The following is a 25,090-nucleotide window of genomic DNA, read 5'->3' on the forward strand; positions in this document are numbered from 1 at the left end:
GGTTGATTGTTGGACTCAGTAAGTGCGGTTGCCTTCGATAGACTCCTCCGGCGAACAACATTTCCTCGCACTGTCTGTGTCTGTCTCATCTTGGTTTTTGGTGTTGTTTTTTAGAAATTACTGGAGCTTTAATTCCTTTACTTGGTCTGCGGCTGAACGGCGGAGCTTATCCTGTTTCCTACAATTGCTCGCCGTTTCGTTTCGTTTCGCTCGCTCTCCATCTTCCATTTGGTTGCATTTTGTGAGCAAAATTTAATTTGCCATTTTTTGCCCCCGAGTCAGTTGGCCAAAAAAGGAGACGACGACGACGACGACGTTGCTGATGAGGATGATGATGATGATGATGATGAGGGAAAAAGTGCATTTGGCTTCGCATTCTGCTTATTTCTTATTTATTTTTCATTTTATGCTCTGCTTCGCCTACAGTTGCCCCCGGGCGAACTTTGATCTGCTTCTGTTGCAATTTTCGTGGCGGTTTTTCGGTTCGAAAAAGAAGAAGGTCCTTGGGGGCCCTTCTTCGGTGTGTTATGTTTGTGTGTCACCTCAAACTAAGCGCTGCCGCTTCCCAATAATTACATTTACCATTTTCTCTGACTTGACTTTTGTTTCTCACACACAGACACAGACACACTGACAGCCGAGGACAATTGCCGCCAAAGGATCAACCGCAGACAGAAGTCAGCCATGTGTGTGTGTGTGTCTGTTTCTGCATTTGAAAGAAATCTGGGTGCAAAAGTTCAGGCCATTGTCTGGCAACAAACTGCAGCAAGCAGCAAGTTTCAGCCCCAGCTAAGGAGGAGGGGATCACACACAAACAGTAAATATGCGTGACAAAAACTTGCTCTTCCTGCGCGACTCCTGCACATCCAGAGTCTTTTTCATAAAAACGCCACAAACACACACACAGAATCCGTGCCAGAAATATGAAAAAAGCCGGGCTGGGGTGTGTGTGGGGCAAGTGAAAATTGCAAACTAACTAGAAACCACTTAAGAGTCAAGCTGATGTGTTATGCCAAAGACGGAAGTTGGGCTCCGTGGGGACAGGACAGGACAGGACAGGAGACAGGACACAGGACACAGTACAGGAGGAGTCAGGGTCCCAGAACAATGGCCCCCAAATGGGAGTTCCAAAGCTCTCTCCTGGCTGGTGGCATTTACTGAATGTGCACAGGAATCGAAAGGAATTGTCTGCGATTATCACCCCGTGTGCAGGGAATGCTTGCCACAGTTCGAAGCGAACGAGTCCTAATGGTCTACGGGGGCTTTTCCACCTGCCATTTCATTTGGATTTTCCCCTTAAATGTCGGGTGAAGAATATCGGGGATTTAAAAGAGTTTATTGAACATTAATATGAACTTCAGCGGGATTTATGTTCATTTTTGGGGGTGAAATAATAGTTTGAGTCAGATTACGCTCAGAAAGAATAAAGGTGTCAAGGATTCCGGATGAGTTTTAAAAACCAAATTACCTATTATTATTTAAGGCTATTTAGAAACATAAATTATGGTATTTATACTCTCAATTCTGACGAAAAGAAAATGGTATTCATTTCTATGATGAAATCACATTAAATTTGTTATTAAAGCGTTTGAATAGTTAATATTTTATATAGACAAAACTAGGAATTTTATTAAAGCTTTCTGTATTAGCATTGGTTTTTACTATTCTGATTATATGCTTTTTTTTGCCATCTGAAGAATTCCAAATTATTATTCATACGAACCTGATTTAAACATATGTTGATGCTAACTTAATAGGTTTAAAATTCCTAAATAATTATATTACATACCTCCTGCATCCGCAGAGTGTTTTAATCCCAACAAAAAACCCGAGATTTCCAGCTTTTCCATGTCCATAAAGTACCTTCAATTTCAATTTGAAGCAAAACAGGCATTCTGCCCTGGATTTTTGCACCTTTATTATGCATTTACCGCTGGTGCTTCTACAGCTGCTGATGATTCCGGATCCCCAAACCGAATGCGAATCTGAATCTGAATGTTTTCTCTGTGTCTCTGTGTGTGTGTGTGTGTGTGTGTGTGTGTGTGTGTGTGGGTGAAGCAACAATAAACAATGGCCGACAAGTGGCATGATGCTGAAGGTTGCAAGGAGGCGGCGGCGGTTGATGGTCGAATGAAATGCTGGGGATGGATTTATTCAGGCGGTAACTAAAAATAAATGCGGCGAGCACCTCTCGCAGTTTTTGCAATAACAATGCGCATGCCAGCTGCATCAGGAGAAGGACTTGACTGGCTGCTGCTGCTGCTGATGCTGCTGAAATCCTTGGGAAATTCGCCATTCAAGGATAATGGAATACTTTGCCCTTAAAGAGCAGCTACATGCCGTAACAACAACAACAACAACTGGAACGAAAGCAGCTAAAGCTGCAGAGAAAAAAAAGCGGCAAGGGGCACCAAGAACAACAGCGGGCATGTTCTAAAAATACGACAGTAAGTTGGTGTACATGCAGCTTAATGGGCAAAAGCGGCCACCAGCGGCGACTGCGTCTACGATATTGATTGGAATTCGCATATATATATATATATATACATATGTATATATATCCGCACACACACTCACACATATACACACACACACGGTTACAGCTGTGGGGCATAACCAGAAGCAAACATAAACTCACACAAACACAGGACATGGCTGTGGCAAGCAAAAGCAAACAGCGAAACGAACAACAAACTCAAACCAAGCTGAAAACACACACACACACACACTCATACACACACACATACACATATATATGAGATCCCTCCCCCTCTACAGGGCCACACACGCAGCAAGGGCGGGCAACTTAAAGTGGATAATGGACGTCGCTGCATCCCCCTTTACTCTTTCCCTTCCTTTTTCCAAAAGGATGTTCTGAAAAAAAAAATAAGGAAAAGAGGTACGGTCCAAGGGACACACACTGAGAGAGAGAAAGAAAGAAAGAGTGAGAGAGGCTGGATAAATCGAAGAAAGCGATACCCTAGAAGGTCTGCGAGAGTCCTTTGACAGCCCCTGGCCACTGGAATTCGTGGGATGTCCCTTTATTATTTGAGAAGGATACATCTTGTAGGTTCAAGAATTTTTTATGTGATTAGCACTGGCAAAAAAAACTTTATTTGTTATTATATAAAAGTGATTACACATTTAATGTTCTATAATAAATTGTTGAGAGCTATAGAAACAGTATAGTTACTCTGCAATTTATGCAAACAAAATTGTTGGGAATTATTGAATATAAAGCTTTAGGAGGTATAAAATATTCATTCCGCAAAAAGCACTTCGGAGTATATGAAAAGAGGAGTACGAATATTATTTGAATAGCTCTTCAAATAATATATTTTATATTCTAAAAGGTGTCAAAGGATACAGGACATTTTCTGTAGATATATATGAATTCCAATAGAAAATAATGTTTTCTTCTTTCCCAAAAAATATATCCATTTTCCCACAGTGTGTGAAAAGGATATGGCCAGCTCCGTGTCCTGGCCCAATGTCGATTGCTCGACGCGCGTTCTTGACTCAGTTCGTTTGCCTTTCGTCACTTCGCCTCGTTGCTATTTTTAGTGCCAGCATTGTGGTGGCCAGGAAAATAGCAAAAACAAAAGCCAATGCAAGGGCAAACACCAACACTTTGGCCATTATGCATTTAGCAAAGACGAGAGCGAAAATGAAAATGAAAATGAAAATGAAAACGCTTGGCTAAGGCACTACAAATCTTCTCCTCCAGCCAAGCTGAGCTGCATTTCTCCGTTGAATCCATGGCGGTGTTCCGTGCTTCCTGTCCATCGTGTTGGTATTTGTTTTTGCTTGCACTGGCTTAAATTGAGCGCGTAAATTGTTTTAATTGCAATGCGAAAAGCCAAGTCCAGCCAGCGAGCCACGCCAAACGGACGTTAATTGTAAATGAAGACTAAGAGCATTTCATCGTCGAACAGAGAAACTAGCTTCGCTCACATCGAGCACAATGCAATAAATATTTAAAAACTAAATAAACCGAGAAATAAAATTGAAAAACTTCACTACCACACACGGACACACACGAAGGGATACGGGTGATGATTCATATGCAAACTGTCCACATGCATCAATCAAGGTCCGTTGACAGTTTTGCTGACAGCGGGAAAATTTTCATAAAACTATTTACAATAACAATTACATAATGGCTTGGGCGGGGCCTCGGGTACGATGGGCGTTACTGAGAATTTACATAATTTTAAATGTCAGTTTTTGAATTGCTGTTTGGACTTTAGCCAAAACAGGGGAAAATTCAATACACAGCCTCCATACTGTGAATGGTCTGAATAAGTGTGTGCAGGTTGGTTTTTTACTTATGTGTGTGTGATGCAACACTGGGAGGAAATGTTTTATTAAAATTTAAAATATTGTATAATTTTAAAACTTAAAATTTCCAAAAATGTTGATATTACATATTTAAGTCTCAAGTTTTAATCATTATTTATATTCTGTCAGTGTGTCGCAGATACTATGTAATATTCGAAAATTATAGATGCCAAGAAGCAGCAAATAAAATGTTTCAGGTTTGTTTTAAGAATTGAAATCTCTTCCCCAAAATGATGTCCAACTTATATTACGTATACGTAATATATTTTATAGCATACTTTTCGACGCTATTCCAATTAATTTTAAGCACACAAAGAAAGTACGCCAGATCGAAATGTATTTAAAATATGGCAAAAGAATGCAAAAATTGGGTTATGGTTTGTTTCATAGTTTGTTATTTCAAGTTATATTACGTATACGTAATATTGACTAATTAGACTTTTCGACATTTCAATTAATTTTTAGTACACAGATAAACTATCACACACTTGAAATGTATGTAAAATATGCAAAGATAATGCAATAAAATATTATAAGTTTGTTTACGGTTTAAAAATGTATTATTCAAGAAGTCAAGGTATATTACGTATACGTAATATTTTCTTTAAAAACTTTTTAAGAATCTTTTAAGTACACAGAAATTTCTAAATTACCTTTGCTTGTAATTTTGATACCTTAGCCCCATTTCCAATCATTTCTTTTAGTGTCGTTACGTGTGAGAGTGTGAGTGAGCTTGTCGATTATCGCAAGCATTTGGCGAATGGCAAACTTTTGCGCTTGTCGGCGTTAACAAGCCACAGCCATGCGTTTAACTAAGCGTGAATGTAACAGTGTGTGTGTGTGAGATGGGATGTGATGTGATGTAAAAAGGAAGGGTAAGGGCTGAGGGCTGAGGGGCCAAGGGGTAGGGAATCCAGAAGCCTGTCAGCGTGCGGCGGAATGTTTGTGTGAGTGTGTGTGAGAGGTAGCGGCAACATTGTTGCAAAATGATTTTGAAAAAAAAGAACCATCAATAACTCAAATATAATGACAGTTTTCCACTTGTTGTTGCCTCCTGCCCGCTCGACTGCCCTAATCTGCTTTTCCTGCTTTCCCAGGCAGTCTCCCACCCCCTCCATGCCCCTAAGTGGGGCTAAATGGATGAATAACTTAAGCCAGCTGCTTCGCCGCTCCTCTTAGTGTGCGATGTTATGTAATGTAATAACGTCAATCAAATTTAAAAAGGCAGACCAACTATTTCAAAATCAATTTTCATACCCCCCTGCCTGTGGCCACCGCCTGCTCAACAGCGGGAAAGTGGAAAAGCGGCGGAAGGAAACAGGAAAGCGACCTCGGCTTAAGCAAATACACAAGCACAAGTTGTTGCAGCCCCGCAGGAGCGGCAATCCGGAATCCTGAATCCTGAGTAGGATGTAGGATGCAGAGCAGCAGCAGCGTAGGATGTAGGCTAATGTGGCAAAAGAAGAAGAAGGCCGAGACTCAGTCACTTTGCAAACTGTATCCCCAAGTAAGCCGTGACTGGCGCTATTCACAGCGACATCGTAGTCGGGGTGAAAAAGTGCTGCGGCATTAGTTAAAAGTTAAGTTTTAACTTTAGACGAACGAGCGGCTCTCATGGCTCGCCGACTCGCCTACCTCCCAGGAGGAATGCGAATCATTAATCATTCGTCATGTGGGACGGCGACAACATTTCATTTGCTTATCATCCCGGCTCAAAGTCTTCAGGGGAATGAATGAATGAATGAATGGGTGAACAAGCGAGAAGCAACAAGAGTAGGCCTCAAAGTTGAATGAATCAAATGGGCTGCCGGAAAAACTTATTGCTAAGCCTAGAAATCCGTGACAAGTCAGTGGCTTCCTCTGGGGGCCAAGGCTTAAGTCTGAAATAAAGAGCGCCATCATTGGGGAGTAGAAGCGCTTTTAATTAAGGAAATTATCCCTTCTAATGGTTCTGAGGGTATGTAATGTTATTTTTTAAGCCATATTAAGGCTTATTTCTTTATATGCTTTTTAGGATAAAACAATGGGAGTTTGGTAATACAGTAACAAGGAAATGAAAACTCTAGAAAGTACTCTTTATGAATACATCCTTTTTCCCAAGGAATAACCTAGTCAGCCTTAAAGACTAAGATAAGTCTTATGCAACTACTATTGATTGAAATTTACAGATGACTAACTGTTACCCATCGATGAATCCCTGAGAATAGGCTAGAATTTGAATGGATCTCAAATCAGACACACTCCTTGCAAGTCAGTGAGTGTGTGCGAGTGCATCTATTCAATTTGCTATTTGTATTTCTTGCTTCTAACCCAAAGCCTGATGGTTGATTTTTTATGGTCAGCAGTACTACAACTCGCTGCCCATCATCATCATCATCGGCATCATCATTCCTGTCCCATCGTCGGCCACTCAAAGGCAAGCGCTGAATTGACAAATTGATGGATGGTTCTCCAAAATGCTGCATACTTTGGCAGCGGCTTCTCCTCTTTTCTTCCATTTTTTCTCTTTGTATATATGATGCATTATTATTCCGGAAAAGTTTGCGGTAGCAACAACAACCACAGGCATCGCCTGGCTAAGTGTTTTATTAGCCATCGAGAACAGAGTTTGAGTTCGGTTGAGTTGAGTTGAGTTGATTGTCAGTCAGAGTTTTCACATATAAGTACACACACACACACACATCGTTTTCAGTTTTTGTGCTCAATTTTCCTGAATTACTTTTGGTGTTTTTCTGTTATTTTTTCTTTTCTTGTTTGCCATGTCGTTTAACTTGACCAAGGATCAGATCGAAGAGCTGCAGGAGGCCTTTAGAATGTACGATCTGAATGATAATGGCAGAATATCCCCTCATGAGATGCGTCTAGCTTTGATTTCCGTGGGTCACGAGAACACGGAATCAGAGCTATACGATCTCATTGGCACGGTGGCTGTCCACAGGAATGCGGATCTCAGTTTGCCCCAGTTCATGCAAATGATGGCACCCCGAATGGAGTCTGTGGAAAGTGAAGAGAATCTAACCAAGACCTTTCGCCTCTTTGATCGCGATGATGATGGCTATATGACCAGTCAGGATGTGCGTGCCTTCATGGTCATGATGGGTGTGGGTGTGAGCGATACAGATATCAGGGATATATGCAGGGAGGTCGATATGGACCATGATGGTCGCATAAGTCTGCGTGACTTTTTGAACTTTATGCATAGCCCCCTATAAGCTAGGCTGGCAATAAAAATTGAAAATTTGCCTGCAGCAAATATGCAGCAAAAAATGTACACGCGTACAACAAGCAACCGCAACTACACGCAGCGAAAATATATAGTTATTGTTATCACAAGCCTTTATTTAAAGCAAGTGTGTTTGTATAATATGTTGGCAAGAAAACTGTCACAAGTCGATGGATGAGAGTGAAATGAACATTAATTAAACTTTATTTCTGATTTATTGCAATTTGTTTTATTTATTTTGAGCTTGATTGTTGAATTTATTGCTCGATTTCTTGATATTTGATGCATGTCAAAGCCAGGTTTGCCTTGAAATATGGCAGAAATGCTACAGATTAAAATATTTTAAATTAGTTTTCACTACTTTAAAGAATATTTCTCTGCCTGCAGAGAGGGGAAAATAAAACCAAGAAAGACAGCCTGGAATTGAAAACGGAAAGTAAAAAAAATGGAGAGCATAAAGCCAGAAATTAATTCAACAGCACGTTTCATCCATTAAGCCGCCAGAGCTTTGCTTGCTGACTTTGCCATCGCAATGCCGCCCTTCTTGCTCCTCTGGCGCTGGCAATGGCGCTCCTGCTCCTCCAGCCTCCTCCCATGGACATGGACATGGCAATGGACACATGTGCAATGGCCATAACCAAACACACATGCAAAGTGTTGTGTAAACAAGTCAGCTGGTAGTTGACCGGCAGGCAGCTGCAGGCGGGGCTTAGACGAAGCATCCAAGAGCTGGACTAAAGACCTAAGGAGCCTTCTCCTGACCACAAGGAAAAATTTCGAAGGCGCCACGCCCCCTTTGGACTCGCCCACTGGCGTCCAATTGTGCTTTGTTTGCTCCCCAGCGGAAGGCAAGGCCAGGCGGTAGGGATCCATCTGAAGGCGAACCACCTTGACTCGTTGTCGCCGTGAGTGGCTTTAATACATATATATTTTTTTTAGCTGACGCTGCCCTTAATGAAAGCCAGAAATGATGCTGCCGCTGCTGGTGGTGCTTCTTCTTATTCTCGTTTCCGCTTCCCCTAATGCGTCTTCCTTTTCCTGTTTGGCACTCAGAAAAAAACAAACAGCAAGAAAAGGATGCCCTAAGGATTATGATATTTCCTATTTTGTATACAGATTAAGAGTTAATAATAATGGGTAATAATGTACCCCACATATCTCTTTAGGATAGCCTTTTCTTGAACTGCAAGTGCATTTTTCCATATCAAAACCACTATGTTTCTCGCAGTGCATGCGATCCTAGGCCTTCTTTGCCTTTCACTTGGCATTTTCCACTTAGCTGACTTGAATTGCTCTTGCATTTCGTCCAGTTATTTATGGCTCGGCCGAGTAAACGAGTTCATTTAGCTAATGGCCGCACGCCCAACTGAGCCTACAAGAGAGAGATTGCGCCACGAGTCCTTCGGGTACTTCGAGCAGCGCTCCTTGTGTGCCACAATGGACATTAGTGGCACACTGGCAATGGCAGTGGGACATCATCATCATCATCATCATACTCATTGCCATGGCAACGCCAGATTTCAATATTTTGCATACAATTTTTGCCCAGCTGGGCAGGAACGGCATTCAACCGCACAATCTTGGATTTATTTCCATACTATTCGTGCTGCCAAACATGGCAGCTTAGGGGGACTAAGGAAAGGACGAGGATGTATTTTGGTCCATTGTTGTGGTAACGTTTCCCTTTTTCCCTAATCCCCCATTCATATGCTGCGAGGTCCTCCTCGTTGTCAGGACAACCGGGACACGCAACAAGTTAACGCTGCTGGTCAGGATCCTTGGTAAGACTCGGAATTCTTATGACAATTCACAGAGAAATACCTTTAGTCCGACCATTGTTGAAGGTCGCTTTTTTCATTTGCATTTAAAAGGGGGTCGAAAGGGGGAAAGCCAAAGAAGGGATAACCAAGGATACATCTTGTGGCAGCTTTTTTATATTAAATGTATTGTTCCAAATCATTTTCATACTATTCCTCCCTGCTACCAATATCCGTGGCCATAACTTATACCAGCAAAAAAGCAATGTTTCAGTGTCATCTATCAGAAGCTTATTCTCTGCATTTTCAATGAAATTTGTCATATTTTCTTTGTTTACATGCAACAAAAAAAGATTAATTAATCAGGCTAAGTACTGAGGGATATAGTATATACCATGACCTCAATGTTTTCATTTTCATTTTTCCCCTGCAGAAGGATTTTCCATATTGTTTGTCTTTGCAAATATCAAACAATAGTTGTGATTAATTTGAGATAAGTGCTAACTGCATCCGAGGGTTGCAATATTTTCTGTATTGAGGCGGGGGAGGGGGAAAACCTTATTTGTTATTAATGCTATTCCTGACCCCAATCTGCATCCTATTTCTGTTCCACTCACCTTGAAACTCCTTGCGCGCTGCACTCACTGACGTCACAATATTGGCCACATGACCCAGCACCGTGGCGAAGAGCATCAGGCCAAAGAGCAGCTGCAGAATGACGAACACATACTCGCCCTTGGAGCGTGGTTTCGGTAGATCCCCGATGGTGGTCAGGGCCAGGGTGCACCAGTAGTAGCTCTGCAGATACTGCTTGACCACATCCGCCGACTCGGAGTCATGATAGACCCAGTTGCGTGACCCGAAGCCATTGTTCTTGTGAATGATGTGATAGAGACAGCCGTTCCAATGGAATATCACAAGCAGGTAGTGGATGAGGGCCGTGCTCCGGAACAGATTCGGATAGTTGGTGTGCCGCTCGGTCCGGTCCATGAAGGCCCAGAAGCGATAGATCTTCACCAGCCGGAAACTGCGCAGGATCGAGTTGAAGCCAATGGACAGATAGAGGAAGTCCAGCGGCAACAGGCACAGGCAGTCGATGTAGAAGATCGTCGAGTTCATGTAGTGAGTGCGCAGCTTCAGAGCATCCGTCTGCAGCACCCCATCCTCCAGGTAGCCGGTGCGGAAGTGGAAGAATATATCGATCAGATACAGGAAGTCGGACAGGTAGTCCAGGCAAAACCAGATCGCAATCGTGCGCCGGTTGATCTCCTGGAAGGCGAAGCGGTAGATTATCACCCAGAAGTTGTACAGGAAGGCCATGGACACCACCATGGACCAGTAGTAGCACAGCCGCCCCGCCGGATCGAACACAAAGTGCAGCTTCCTGGCTGCCGTCGCCGCCCGTATCCTCTGCGAGGCGGTGCGATGTGGTTTCTGATGATGCGGCTGACCGCCATGTGGTCCGCCTCCGCTGCCCCCACCACTGCCGGCTCCACCATGATGGGGATGATGGGGATGGCCGCCATGAGGTGGCCCCGGGCCACCGGGTCCACCCTGCGAGGGCGGACCGTGTGCGTGCGGGTGATGCGACACTGTGGAGGCCGAGTGCTGCAGCTGGTAGGGATGATGCGGCTGTTGGGCGGCATTGTGGTGACCCTGCTGTTGCGACCGGGAGCGCGGATAGCTAGTGGAATTTAATCCAAAAAAGAGGAGAGGAGAGAGATGTTATTCGGCAAATCTGGAAATGGTGACAACACTCACCGATCCGTGCCGTTGCAGTAGTTGCCGCCATACTGGTTGTGCCCGATGCCGCCCATGGCCAGGCTGGTGGCTCCGCCGCCGGCCAGCGTGTTATCCTGCGAACCGCGTCCCGTGGAGCGATTCCAGGTGCCCAAAAGCGGCTGATCGCCGCTGGCAGCCGTTTTCAGGCGTCCGCGTGACTTGTTGCGTTGCTTGTTGTGCAGAAGATCCATTTCGGAGGCAGTGCTTACGGTGGCCATGTGCGAGTTGGAGGCCCTGGAGGCGCATGGTGTGGCCAGGCTATCGTGCGAAGTAAAGAAACCTTGTTGCGAGACACTCTGGCCGAATTTCGGCTGGGTCATGCCAAACTTTGGTCCTAGATCTGTGGATGTGAAATCGTTAGGAATCATATTAGTAAAGTTTTTTAAGTACTAAAGGTATAATTTTTGTTAGAGCAAACCTAGAATAGGATCGATAGGTTTTTGGGAAAAATTTTAGTTAAACAATTGAGAATTTAATTGGGTTGATAAAACTCTGATATGCTGTAAATTGTCTAAGCAAAACTTGGTGATTTCGTGGATATAACATTCATTTTGTTTGTTAAAAATATAGTTTTTTTATACGAAATGCCACCTAGTTTTACCAGGAATCAAGTAACAGCTACAAAAATCTCTCGTAATTTAAAAATTGGTTTATTTTAATAGAGAAAAATTTGGTTTTAGACTTCCTGATTTAGTTTTCAAGGATCTGGGATGACGCGGCCTTACCGAGAAAGCTCTGGCGATCGATCGAGAAGCGTCTTAGGCTTCCCAGATCGATAAACTGCTCGTCGCCGGCCATTGTGGGTGTTATCGAGAGTTCAGTTGTGTGTATGGCGGCACTCCCACCACCACCACCACCGGAGCCACCACCATGGCCGCCACCTGTATGCGAGGATAGGCCGCCGCCGGCGCCACCAGTTGAAGCACCACCACCACCGTTGCTGGACGTGGCACCTGCACCGGATATACCGGTGGAACCACCGCCCACCGTGAGATTCGTACAGGTTGTGCCACCGCCAGCACTGCCGCCCATGCCGGCGCCCAAATATCCCGCGTTGCTGGCATAGAAGCTACCATCCAGTTCGGCCATCTGCTGCTCATAGGCGGTCAGCGGATTGATGGATCTGGAGCTATGATCCCGATATAGTGGCCGGGGCGAGGGCATCAGTGAGGGATTAAGGAGCCCGTTGAGCGATAGGCGAGGCTGCATAATCTCCGGGAAGCTGGCCCGCGGGGCTAATCTGTGGGCAATGTTTGCCTGAGATGTTGCTGCCGTTCCCGTTCCCGTTCCCGTTTTGGTGTTGCAATTAGCAGAGTTGCTTTTGCTTTTGCTGTTGCTCTGACTGTGGCTGTGGCTGTGGGTGTTGCTATTGCTGTTCTGACGTATTGCAAGTGTTGTTTTGGTCTGTTGTTGCGGCCTGTCATTGTGAGCGGCATAAGCCTGAGCCTGAGCCTGCTTCAGCCATCGTTCGTCATCATCATCGTTAGCGTTGGTATCGTTGTCGTTGTCGTTATCCCCATCGACATGGCTGTCGTGGCCATCTGCATCGCCATCGATGGCCTCCTCTCGCCTTAAACTGGGCGTGCCAGCTGCATTTGGCGTTGTTGCAAGCATTTCACATAGAGTTTTTCGTTTTTTGTTCGATGCCGATTAATTTCGTAATTGGTTTCGCATTGATTTATGGAATTTCGTATATATGTATGGGAAGAGCACGAGAAATGTGATCAGAGTATAGTGAAAAGTTAATTGCAAATTCTCCATTAATTTTTATGATTTTTTTTCTAGAAGGGTTTTAACACACACACACACACACACACAGAGAGAAATGAGCGAATAAATCACAATAAGAACGAGTGAGAGAGAGGATTGGTTTGGTGGTGGTTTCTTTTTTTTTTGGTGGCTACAGGTGGCTTGCTTGGTGGTGGTGGTTGGTGGTGGTGGTGTTGTTGAAAGTTTTGGTCTTTAACATCAACTCAACTGCAATAACATTATCAAATAGCAACAGCATTCAACATGAAACAACAACGAGATGTACATGGGGGACATGGATATTCGTATATATATCTAAAACTTGTGTTTATTTAGGACTAAAACTAATTAAATCTTACCAGGACTTGCTTGGGTACACAGAGAAATGGGTATGATTTTCTTGATAATTTTGTAATTTCAATATTTAAATTTGATGAAATCTTTTAAAAATGTGTGCTTAAAGCGAATACCATTATTTTTGTGACTAACAGTGCCTACTTAAAAACACTAAAAAAATATAGTTTTGGAACTTCAAATGATCTAATAGGTAATAAGTATATCAAAGAATTATGTAAATATGTTCTGGAAGTTTTAAAAATGACGAGTTTTTGAGATATAACATTTGTTTTGCACCTATAAAGGATTGTTTTCACATATCTTAAGCATTTATATATAAAAGGTGCTAGTAAGAAACATGAACTTTTACTAATTATATAGTTAGGTGAAAAAGAGAAATGTATAAATATAAATGTTAACCCTTAGGCATTTTTCTCTGTGTATTACTTGCATGCAAAGCTGGATTGTTGGATGGTGAGGTGATGGCCAAGTACCTTGGCACCAAAGTTACTCGACTCGTACCTCCATTTCATTTCGAGCCCCCGAAATGTGCTAATAAAGTTAGATTTAATTACGTGCGCCCAAAACGGAGGAGCATGCAAGAGATCCAGACCGTGGCAAAGGATGCGATGGAGTCGGGCAACACACTCCCGCACACACATTCGCTGTTGGAGCTTCATTACTTTTAACCAGCTGCCTGGCAACTGGCTGCCACTTGGAAATTCATGAGCTGCCACACGCAAGGGCTACGGGATGCTTCGCTCTCCTGTTCAGCTCTGTCCTATCCTGTCCCGGACTCCGTTCCTGGCCAAAAGACTGGCTCAAGTGCCACTTGACTGTCGAACAGCCAGACAATGAATGGCCAAAGCCGCTAGCACCTCTCCCTGCCACTTGTGTCTATATCTGGGAGATGTCGCCAGCGAACTGCGTGCGGCGCCAATTTATTTCTATTACGAGCAGTTCGTGTCCACCGCCTGTTGCGGAATAGAAGCTGCTCCTTATAGTATATTGGGTATACTGGATATGTACCTGCCTCCAGCTGAGTGAGCCGGGCCATTGATTATTGGCAGACCGCTTTTAATTATTGCCCAGCTTCTTTTCTGGGCCAACGTAATTCAATTAGGCCACCAAACAATGATGCTGACTCGAGTGTCTGTGTGTCGCGAGTGAAATGCAAAAATTGTCAATTACTTTGGCCCACCTGCCCAGGCTCCTGCTCCTGCTCCTGCTCCTGCCCAGGCTCCTGCTTGTGCTCATTGTCCCTTGCTTTCCACACCTTGAGTCCAACACGAATTTGCACTTTCCTCCCGCCTGGCAATAATTTCTAATTAATTCCCGCTTAATGGCAACATACAAATCAACTTGACCGCGTTTATTTATTAACTAATTCCACTTCGGCCACGCCCTTCATGGGAACACTTTTCGCTCGAGGCTAGCAAGCTGGAAAAATAAATGTTATTTAGCTGGGTAATGCATTAATAATAAATGCCACGGCTTTCACTACACATCTCTCTCTTTCTCTCTCTTATTCTATCTCTCTATCTCTGTCGCTATCTCCCGCATTAAATGAGATTCCTGGTAATGAACTATTTTTAAGTCCTCCCTGGTTTTGCGAAATCTAGCGGAAAATGTAACTGTATAATTTTGCAGGGCATTTAATTTCATATAGACACCAGAGTTGGTTGGAAAATAGTTTCTATTGTTTTAAATCGTTGGCTAAATATAGTTGAGTAATTGTTTATTATATACACATAACTACTAGCCGGTGGAAACTAATTTGTATGCTAGTAACTTTGCTGTAAACTGCAATTTTAGTGGAATTGTTAAATAGAAAAATAAAAAAAATATTTTCTCTGACCAGTTAGGATTTTGCGTTGTTTCTAGCTTCTGTAATTTAATACAGAAAGGTATTTGTTCAAGTATAGTAAATAAAATTTAAAGAGCTATTAATTATTTAATAGTACCTAAGAGGGAAGTCATATTTATTTTCCAATGATTCTTCCCTGTTTCCGGTTTTAAGTGCTGCTAAAAGTAATGGGTATCTCTTGGTCCAATTATTCATGGCAGCCTTGGCACTTGTTTGATTTCAGTTTTGTTGAACAAACTTAGTTCGCCAGAGTGCATTTCAATGTCGAACACGGGCATAGTGAAAGTTTTCACTCACACATTCGAGCAAAACAACAAACAACAAATGGCGATTGCGTCATTGGCAATTTACAAGCCTGTTGCCCACTGCCAGCCGCTGTCAACGCAAATTGGGCCGATATTCTTGGCCACAGTCAGTGAGAGAGGGAAATATGGTAATGGGAGCGAAGAGTGAGGAGCGAGATCAAGGGGAGCCTGATTCCCAGTCCTGTCCCTGACCGCATTCCAAGTTTGCAGACATAATCTTGCCACTATTTAATTTTGCTAATAGTTGAGTGTCATTAATTTAAACTTTTGCGCTTTTCGGTTTGTCTTGGCTGCGGCCTCAGTGATAACAAAAACAGGGTAAACCCCGGCGGGGTGAAAAGGCGATGGAGAATAAGAAGGAGCAAGAGCACAGCTCGAGTGAGATAGAGCGAGGAAAAATGAAAAATCTACAGCTTAATGTGCGGCACTTTGTCATGGCCTGCCAGCCGGAAACGGAAACTTGCGACAAACTTGCGCAAAAGTTCAACAAAACGCTTGAACGGCCTCGCCCCTCACTCAGTTACTCCGTCACACAGCTCAGGATTTCGGGGCAACCGAGAGCCATGAATTGTCAATAAATTTGCTTGCCGCAAATCATCGCAGCCCGGCCTCGGTTTTGGTTTTGGTTTTTGGGGTTTTTTTTCTCTTTCCCCATTCTTTTGGAAAGCGAAAAGAACGTCCGCTTTTAGCTTTTTGGGCGGACCAAAAAACTAAACCTCAATTATTTGGTGCAGCTGCCACGGCAAATGAAAATATTTGAGAACACGAAATACTTTGACAAAAGTTTGGCGAGCAAACTTTACTTAAACATACTTGAGCCTTACACAAACACGCGGCCAAGAAACGAAAAGGACATGGACAGAGTTTAGGCCATGGCATCAGGAGCAGTGGCGAAAACCCCAACTCAAAGTGGAAATGGAAACTTAAACGACACAAAAAGGAAGTCGAGCCATAAAAACATTATGCAAAAACCCAACTTCAAAAGCCTCCGGGGCAAAGGGGCATAGCCCAAACTCAGTACGGGGAATTTAAATAGTCAACTGCCAGTCCAATGAACTGGATCAAGGTAAAGCCACCTCAAATAGGTATGTTGTTTGGTAAAACAGTTTCTTGCAAAATAATCCAAGGCGAAAAGGTCTCAGAAATCGGTGCAGATTGAATTTCTTGTGCTGTAAAAAGCATATCAAACTGGCACTGGCTTTTATTTTCTTTTTTGTTACCTTGGAGGCATAAAAAAAGTCCTTTGAAAAGGAATCTTAGTTATTGGGAAATTCACTGAGCAAAAAGTAGCTCATTATTTTCTGTGCTGCAAGGCTAACGTCGTTTTGTTGTAATAAATCTGCATTAAAACATAGTTTATTCATTTCAAGTTGCTTGTTTTGAAAATGGAATGCGCAAAGTTCTTATTTCGTTAGTAGTTCTGTGAGTAATCAATAAAGACCTTTTCACTCAATAAATAATTAACTTTACTTGCTGTTTTTTATGGCTTAAAGTCAAAAAACCTGTGCAAGATTCCTTTCCTGAACTTTGATTGAAGAATTTATCCTTTGCTAGTCAGTATTGCCAAACCAAAATGGCCAATATTGGTGACACAGGTCGGGGCAGGACAGAAAAGAACAGAACGGGACAGGACAGGACAGGACAGAACAGGACCAACCACTAGGACTTGTTCCACTTGGTGCTGTCCCCGCAAAATGTCACTCTTAATTGGCCCAAAGTCCGCACAAGCACCGCGTCCATGTGGCTTTAATTGACATTGCCGCCCCGTGGTCTCCCTTCCTGAAACTTCCACCGGCGTTCGGTGAAAAAGGGGCAATCAAGCACTCAAATTCTGATTTTCCAGAACTGTGAAACGAAAGTGGAAATTTGATACTGCCTCGGCCTCTGAGTGGTGTGTAGTGGAGTGGAGTGGAGTGGAGTGGAGTGCTGGGGCTGTTTGGCGTTTGACGTAAGCGAGAATTGAATTTGGGTGACCCGAATGCTAAGGCCCCTCCTTGTAAGTGAGTGTCTTTTGAGTTTCCCGATCCCATCCAGCTTATGTTTTCCGCTTTCTCAGCTGGCAGGCGCCAAACACCTGCTCCCCATTTAAGTAATGAATTTTGTGCATCTTAGCCTGGTTCTTTTCTTTGTCTTGCCAAGATGCTCCGTAGGCAAATGCGTAATGACAACATTAATGCAAACGACTTCATTTAATTAAACGCTCTTTTGAAGGAGCCGCTGAACTGAGGAAGGCGTCATCATCATTGCGACTCATTGGGACTCATTGCCACCATCGCATTACCCACTCCCTGGTGTGATTCCCTTACTATACCAGGACGCAGAGATCTCATTCAGAGCGTTTGGTATGCATGAATGCGTATCAAGGTGTCATAGGAGGGGGGTGGCGAGGGGAGGTGTATCACCTCCCACATACACCCCAGAAACTGCCTATGTAGTTGTGCGCACGTGCGTGTAAATGCCGCGAAGGTACGAGCCCGTTTTATATGCATGTGTAGGTGTCCAGGCCAGGTGAAGCCGCTGGGACAGATGCGTAGCAGTTGTAGCAAATGGAGCACAGATGCTACACAAACTTGCCGGCGGAGAAGCCAATTCAATTAACGCTTTGGACAATGGGGGAAAAGCTGGCCAAAATGTGCCGCGGCGTCGGAAATAGCAGATGGTCAAGCACGGCATATCCGCTGGTCGCCTGCTAATATGGCGATATGTATGTATATATGGAATGTGGTATTAGGCCATCATCGGGAATTAAACCCTACAAAAGCCTAATGAGTGTGGATTTTAATTAAAATTGTGACCAAGCTGATTTCCAGTTAAACTGTAAGGATATAAAAATTAATTAAACTAACGACGAGGAGATTTTAAACAAAAACTAATGATTTTTAATAAGGATACGCATTAGGGAATCTAAGAAGCATATTTTGGGTAGTGATAACTTCGACATGAGACCAAAAAATGTTCACAGTTGTAAGACTTTTTTCAAATGAAATAGAAATATAAAATATAAACCCACATTTGAAATCCAATTATCCTTGCTTCCCCCTCTCCTTGCTAAGGCACTCAAAATCACAGCTACCGCCACTGCTAAATGTACTTTAAATTTTGCAACACTTTCAATGTATGTAAGTGACTCAACTCATTAGCAGTGGAGCAACAAGGATGCAGTGCAGCTGCTGCAACCGCAAAAGCAATAAAAACGCTAAGGGAAAGTGCGGGGTCGAAAGCCAAACTGTTCATTTGCATGCGCTGGCGCTCATTACATTTACATTAAACTTTTAATATGCGCGGACATGTGGGTGAACGGGGGGGTGCGGGGTACGACGTACGAGTATGCAAGTTTGTCCGCCAGGATATGAGCCAGGACATAAGGACACAGGGATGCGGGTGCAATACTGAAATTGAGTGACAAGCAATGGCGGCTGCCCGCATCATTTGAATACCTTAATTTGCCATGGAATATGTAGTTAATTACGCTTCATCCAGCTGTGCATTCTTGTTGTATTTTATATACATATATTTTTTTGGGTCAATCTGTGTCCCAATCCCGATCCAACCATTGGGGACCTTTAACCCAATGCTGAGCGGTGGCTAAGCCAGCTGAAAAGCGACTTTGGCCCCGCATTTGCATTGGCATTGTCGTGGGACATCGGTATGAATGGGAGATGAGCTCGCTGGTCCCGCGTGGCGTATACGTGATGTGCAGAGCAAAAAGCGTAAAACATCACTGACACTTTTGGGAACTTTTTCTTAGTGCGGGGGGTTAATCTAGATGGGAGTGGTAATAGTATCCTTTAAGGAAATTTATTTTATTTTATTCTAACTGGTAGCTTTTACAGGGAGTAGTTGCTTTAAGCTTTAAATGTTCATTAGTTATCTATTTAAAAAGTATTTCTCATATAAACTACGACTCCTATTGAGACATATACGATGTAGAAAGTTAAATTTTGATGTGTTTAAGAAACTTTGAAGACCTGTGTTTAATTTTAACCAAATATGGTTATATTTAAGTAAAGAAACCCTCTTGTTTTTCGGTGACTTTTTCCCAGTGTATGCATGTTTGGCATGACAAAAACTCAGGAGGGAGCAGTGATGGTCACACACCCATCACATGTGTGTGTTTTGGGGTGTGTGTGTGCGCTTGTACTCAAGTGTAAGTGCATTTCGTTATGAGCTTAGCAGTCTTATAAATGTTTGCGTATTTGTTTGCCTCGACGACGTTGCTATTTACTTGATGTGACCTCTGTGCTCGCTCTGAATCTCTCAGCTAAGCAACTTGCACTTGCATCTGTAGCTGCAATGTATCTGTATCTGTATCTGTATCTGTATCTGTAGCTGCAACTGTATCTGTATCTGTATCTGTATGTGCAGCTGCATTCTGCGAATGGAAATGTATCTGTGTCTGGGGGGGCTAAGACTGCGCTCACAGCATAAATATCTAAAGGATTCTTGAGTAACTTCTCTAATGGATTTGGGTTAAAAATAAACACAAGGGCATGTGGAGGGCAAACATCTGTATATATAGAAGAAGTACTGTGTGTGTGTTTAAGATTTACAAATTAGTTTAATTTAAATTAGAGTGCGAGCACTTAGCAGTCAGTTGCGAGTGAAATGTCAATTGCAGGGCGACACTACAGTGAAACATCGCTGGGTTCAAGAATATCCTGTTGCTCTGTCAAATTGTTGGTTAAATTGCAGGAAATTCCTAGACATGGGCAGAAGGCAAAATGAAATTATACACTGGCTCTTGTGGAATTTCCACAAACCGAGGTTAAGTTGGAATGGGTGTATGTACGAGGATTAAATGCTTGCAAAACTTAATTTATCCAGTTACCGAGCGAGTGAGGCAGAGAAATTTGTGCTCTATCCCCGCAGGCCATCTTGGCAAACATCAAAAAGAAGCAGCAAATTGAAATTGTACTGGTAATTATTTAGGACTCCCTTCCTAGCACTCTCACTCACTCCTACACTTTCACACAAGCAGGACGTTGTTCCTGTCAGAATGTCAGGACTCGCACACACACACACAATGCGCAGGACAATGCGGCATATTAAACGATTTTAAGCAGAATTTATATATATATATATCCATATGCGATGCGTATGCATGTCATAAAGCTGTCCAGGGGCCGTTGTCCCTGCTCCATGCTTGGTGTGCCTCGTGTTCTGTGCCCCATGTACCATGTCCTGTGACCATGTCCCCGTAATGGGACGAAAGTAATAAGCGTGGGCCACGGCGGGCCAAGAGCGAGAAAGCTGAGGGGACCAGCTTATTGTTTACGACGTGCTTAGTGGCAAACTCGGCTTTGATAATGAAACGTTGGCAGGCAACACGCGCTGGCAGTTAACGGCAATTGCGACAAATGCCAAAAACAGACAACGCCAGGCCAACAACCAACGACCAAGAGCCAACATCTCGGCTCAGATCAGCCCAGTACAGTTTTTGGTTCAGCACATGGCCTGTAATTTTTGGCCAGACAGTTAGTTGCATGTATATGTATATGCGTATTCTTACACTGCGAAAGGAATCTGGTGACTTCTTTGAATAGTTTCAATACATGTTTTTATACCAAACAATTAATGAGGAAACTTTTACAACACAGGTCAAAAAACATCAGAAATATTATCGATAACACTAAAAGGTGAGAAATTTGTGTGTTCGGAAATGATCAATAATCATTTTGATTTAGAAATAATTAAGCTAAACCGAAAGCTTATTCTCTTTTCTAAAAAACAACTTAAGAGTTGTGAGAACTGCTCAAAAAGCTCTATAAATTACTTCGATAATTTCGATAGCTGATTAGATAGTTTATTAAATAACTATCGATAGTCTTAAAAAGATTCTTTCAGCTAAAAAGTCAAAGAAATATAAGCTATTATAGGTGTTATTTTATTAATTTAGCAACAGAAATGCATGCCATTCCATTTTTAGGTTGCTAGTTTACTCCCATTTATAAATTGTAGCTGGTTTTTTTGTCAGTGTCCAGGACAAGCAAGGGGGAGTGTGTAATGTGAGACAAGACAGGCGCACGTGATGTGATTAGGACAAAGCCGCAGACACAAACACTGTGAAGAGGGCAAGGGAAAACTTCGAGCTTAGATTTTAATTTTTGCCAGCGATAAAACAGAAGCCAATGGGGCAATTTGCGCCAACTAGGCGTATGCGTAATATGCACCCTAACACACATACACACTAACACACACACACACCTCTTCGCTCCTGTGCGTATGCAATGAACAATGAACATTTTTACCCTCGCAGGCTGATTATGCAAATGGCGAAGTTGAACCCCAATAAGCAGATTCAATTTGGTATCCTGCAATGGCATAATTGTAAGGAGCTGACCCGTGGAACTCATGCTGGTTGCCAGTTAAGCACTTTCCTTGCCAGGAGACTCTTGCTTATTCTCTCGCTTCTCGGTCCGCAACACTTCAATTAGCTCTCGATTGCTGCAGCAGCTGGCGCAGCTCTTTATCTTCCACCGCAGCCACAAATCAATAATTTACCGAAATGCAGTTTGCCGTTAAGGCTTCCCCTCAGTTTCCCGGATGAATGAGTCCAGGGAGGAGGGAGGAAAAACCATATAACCACATGGGGAAAATTGGGGAAAAGTAAGCTTGGGTTTTCTTGTTTTTACAGCCGATAGTACACGCATTATTCGAACGGGCGTTGCATTTTGGTTAAGGTTTAGTGGTAAAGTTCAGTTTAAATTTGCAAAGATTGCTGCACTTTATCGGTCTATGAAGAAGTAAGCTTAAAGTAATCGTACAGGAAAAACTCTAGTGTTTAGATATTTGAAACAAGAAGAAATTTTTAAGTTTTCAACATAATCTCAATGGGCAATAACACAAAAGTTTAGTTTTATATTCATATGTTATATGAACACTTTTTTGATAGATTTCCTTTTCAAGTTTTCAATAAAATAACAATGAATTTTAATAACTTAGGGAATTTTATTGTTTTTGTTGTAAAACATAAGAGGAAACTATCTTCGGGATGCTCAATTTTATATACTCTAGCAGTTTGGAAATGAATTATAAGAAATAAATTATAACTAAGCATAAAGCTTCTGACAAAAATGATAATACCCTTAAAGAGTATAACAACAGACTGATTGCCAATGGATATGGCCTCCAAAAAATACACTAGTTTCTATTCTGAATAATAGAGCAATAAAAACACATATATACATATGTAAGCAAGTAACTTTTGTGCAGAAACCTTTTGTTTTTTTGTAAAAATTTTGCAAACACAGTTGTTATTCTGTTATTACGGACAGTACGATGTGTATTATAACTGCTGCATAAGCATTAGATATTCTCTGGCTTTGCATGCCGCAAATAGTTCGTTTTCCAGCCTCCTTGCCACTGGTCGTACTTCATTGTTTCGACAGTTTCGGTGCGTTTATGCCAAAAATGTTTTGGCTACTAGCCATGCTCTGATTACCAAAGTGTTCACCAGTCCAGGGGTGTGTGTTGTACACTGTGTGCAAGTATCAGAGTGTGTGTTGTGTCTGTGTGTTCTGCAAGTCAAATTAAGCTAAAACCGCTTCAAGTTGCAATTTCCGACACAGCATCTTGGCTAAAGGATATGAGGATTTCGTACAAGAGCAGATCCTGCAACTATAATTAAAACTTTCGCCAGACAAACAGGCGGCCGCAAACAGAGATCTTAAGTGCACTGAGAACAATAAATTATGAACGATAAAATTCGTGTAAGTAAGTGGTAAATACACCTGTTAAAGTTGAATTTAGAGAAGGATTTTTCTTGAATTTTCAACTTGGAAGGATGTATGTATGTTTTCTGAATCAAATGTTAGCTCAAAATATAACTCTTTCTTGCCAAAATCTAGTTTGAAACTTAATATGTTTAATTAAACCTGCAAGGCAATACGTTTGACCTTATAAAATATACTACAGAAGTGAAATGGGGTGGATTTTCAACCATCTCAATCAACTATCACCAATTATTGTGAAATCATCTAAAAGAATAATGTTTTATTAATATTATTTAAATTGTCTTAGCATAACAAGGTCTAGTTCATAACTAACCTAAATTGTTCACAAAAAATTTAAAATTAATTTTTACCCAATATTTGTACGAGATTTAAATTCCTCAACAATTAGAATTAGACTTGGCAAATAACTAACAAACAACGTTTAAGATAATTTTTGGTAATGTACGTAGATAGAACTCCTTGCTGCCTGGGTTACGCCCCCTTTTGTAAACTGGGAAATACGAGGCGCCTCCAATTACCACTGCCCCACCCCCCAACTGTTGGAAGCGAAAAGCCTTCGCCTAAGTGAATTTCATGCATTAATCGCATTTAGGGCCCTGTAAGCCGCTTGTGGAAATGTTAATTGATCGAAATGCACATCCAACACTTGGGGCCCTGACCTTGCGGACGGACCCTTTTTCCGCGGGGGGCGGTTGGGCTGCTGGTAAAGGACAAAAGGGCGGAAGGGGGAACTGGCTTCTGGTTACTGTCCGAGCCGAAAGTTAAATTAATTTCTGTCGACAGCACATCGCGAGAGAAAGAGTATGGGTGAGCGGTGCGGCGAAAACTTTCAAATGAATTACATATTCTAAGCACGCGGCTTTTCCAGTGGCGTAGGGGCGGGCAGGGTGTAGGGGGGCGTGTCGAGTATTTGCTTAGCATTCGCTGCTGTTGTTGGCCAGCATAATTGTATTTGCTTTGGGCCAGCATTTGTGTTTGCCGCCCCCCTCGCTCTCTTGCCCCTTTTTTCAGTTTTTGGGTTCCTTTCGTTTTGGGCGAAAAGTTTATTTTCGACTTTTTTCTTGTTTGTTTTTTTAACTGTTAAATTGTTAAAAAATTACAAATAAATTGAATGAACATCGTTGTCGTCGTCGTTGTTGCTGCGGCAAGGACAACAATGTTTTTTGCGGTGGGGGGAAAAGGACAACAATTACATTGTATTGACTTTTCAATTTCATTTTGCGGCAACTTTTTAAAGTGCTCGATTGAGAAAGGAAACAACGACGGAAAAAGGGGAAAACCGGCAGGAAGAGTGCCGACTGTGTGTCTCCCTGGGAAATTGGCCAACATTATTTTTTTTTTGGGCGCATGTTTGCCTTTGACTTGGTTGGTGTTGTTGCAGCAGTGCTGCCGTCATTATGCCATTAAGCCCTAAAACGAAACCTATTTGGGTCACATGGAAGAGGAGCCAAAGTGCTGTTGCGTACCGCCTCCTGCCTTCAGTGCATTAATGGCCTGCAGGACACACACACTAGGCACTGGAGAAAGCCACTGGACAAAGAGCAAGGAAGCTTAACGAACGTATAATAAGGGCCGGGGCGGACGGTTTTCGGCTAAAGAAAATGCCAGGAGTCCTGCAGAGCTATTTCTCCGCACAAAGGATATCAAATTTAAGTGCACACACACACACATCAGGGCATCGTGTCCTGCCAATGTTATCAATCAATGGTAGCTTCAATACCGACCCTCCTTCCCAAAGAAAAAAAAATATTCCTTCATTCCTTCCTTCTTTATATATTTCTCAAAACTCCCCTTAAATGTCCAACCTAATCGCATTGAATTTAATGTCAAGTCATTTCGGGTATGGGACTCCCTTCGCGCTGGCATATTGGTTTATCAAGAGATTCCTTTTGAAAAGGATCATGAAAATACTCTGAACTTTTTATTGTTCAATTCGCAGACAGATAACATAAAAACGGAGTTCATTTGGTAATTTTCATTTCATAATTTGTTTGGGG

General features: G+C 42.5%; 2 protein-coding genes across 12 annotated transcripts in view; one reads left to right on the plus strand and one right to left on the minus strand.

Annotated features, from left to right (window-relative positions):
* LOC110181206 (cyclic nucleotide-gated channel alpha-3) overlaps positions 1-25,090 on the minus strand; it is a 69,492-nt gene that overhangs the window by 9,849 nt on the left and 34,553 nt on the right. For 6 of the 11 annotated variants that reach the window (XM_086829015.1, XM_086829013.1, XM_086829014.1 and 3 more), the window contains exons 3-5: positions 11,829-12,692; positions 11,083-11,443; positions 9,939-11,005 (exon numbers count right to left, since the gene is read on the minus strand). In XM_086829015.1, the coding sequence (XP_086685141.1) occupies positions 9,939-11,005; positions 11,083-11,443; positions 11,829-12,692 (2,292 nt within the window). The remainder of the gene's footprint in view (positions 1-9,938; positions 11,006-11,082; positions 11,444-11,828; positions 12,693-25,090) is intronic. The other 5 variants (XM_086829021.1, XM_086829019.1, XM_086829020.1 and 2 more) reach the window with 1 other exon arrangement.
* Positions 3,221-7,781, plus strand: LOC110184078 (neo-calmodulin). Its single transcript, XM_020952503.2, has one exon. It carries the CDS (start codon positions 7,101-7,103, stop codon positions 7,551-7,553), a length of 453 nt encoding a protein of 150 aa, XP_020808162.2. The 5' UTR covers positions 3,221-7,100; the 3' UTR covers positions 7,554-7,781.

This window comes from Drosophila serrata, unplaced genomic scaffold (assembly GCF_035046125.1).
Source record: "Drosophila serrata isolate PLE 108 unplaced genomic scaffold, ASM3504612v1 contig_184, whole genome shotgun sequence".
Lineage (NCBI taxonomy): Eukaryota > Metazoa > Arthropoda > Insecta > Diptera > Drosophilidae > Drosophila > Drosophila serrata.

Bases quoted from the DNA above. Each gene is read 5' to 3' on its own strand.
- LOC110184078 (XM_020952503.2), top strand. From the start codon at position 7,101: ATGTCGTTTAACTTGACCAAGGATCAGATCGAAGAGCTGCAGGAGGCC.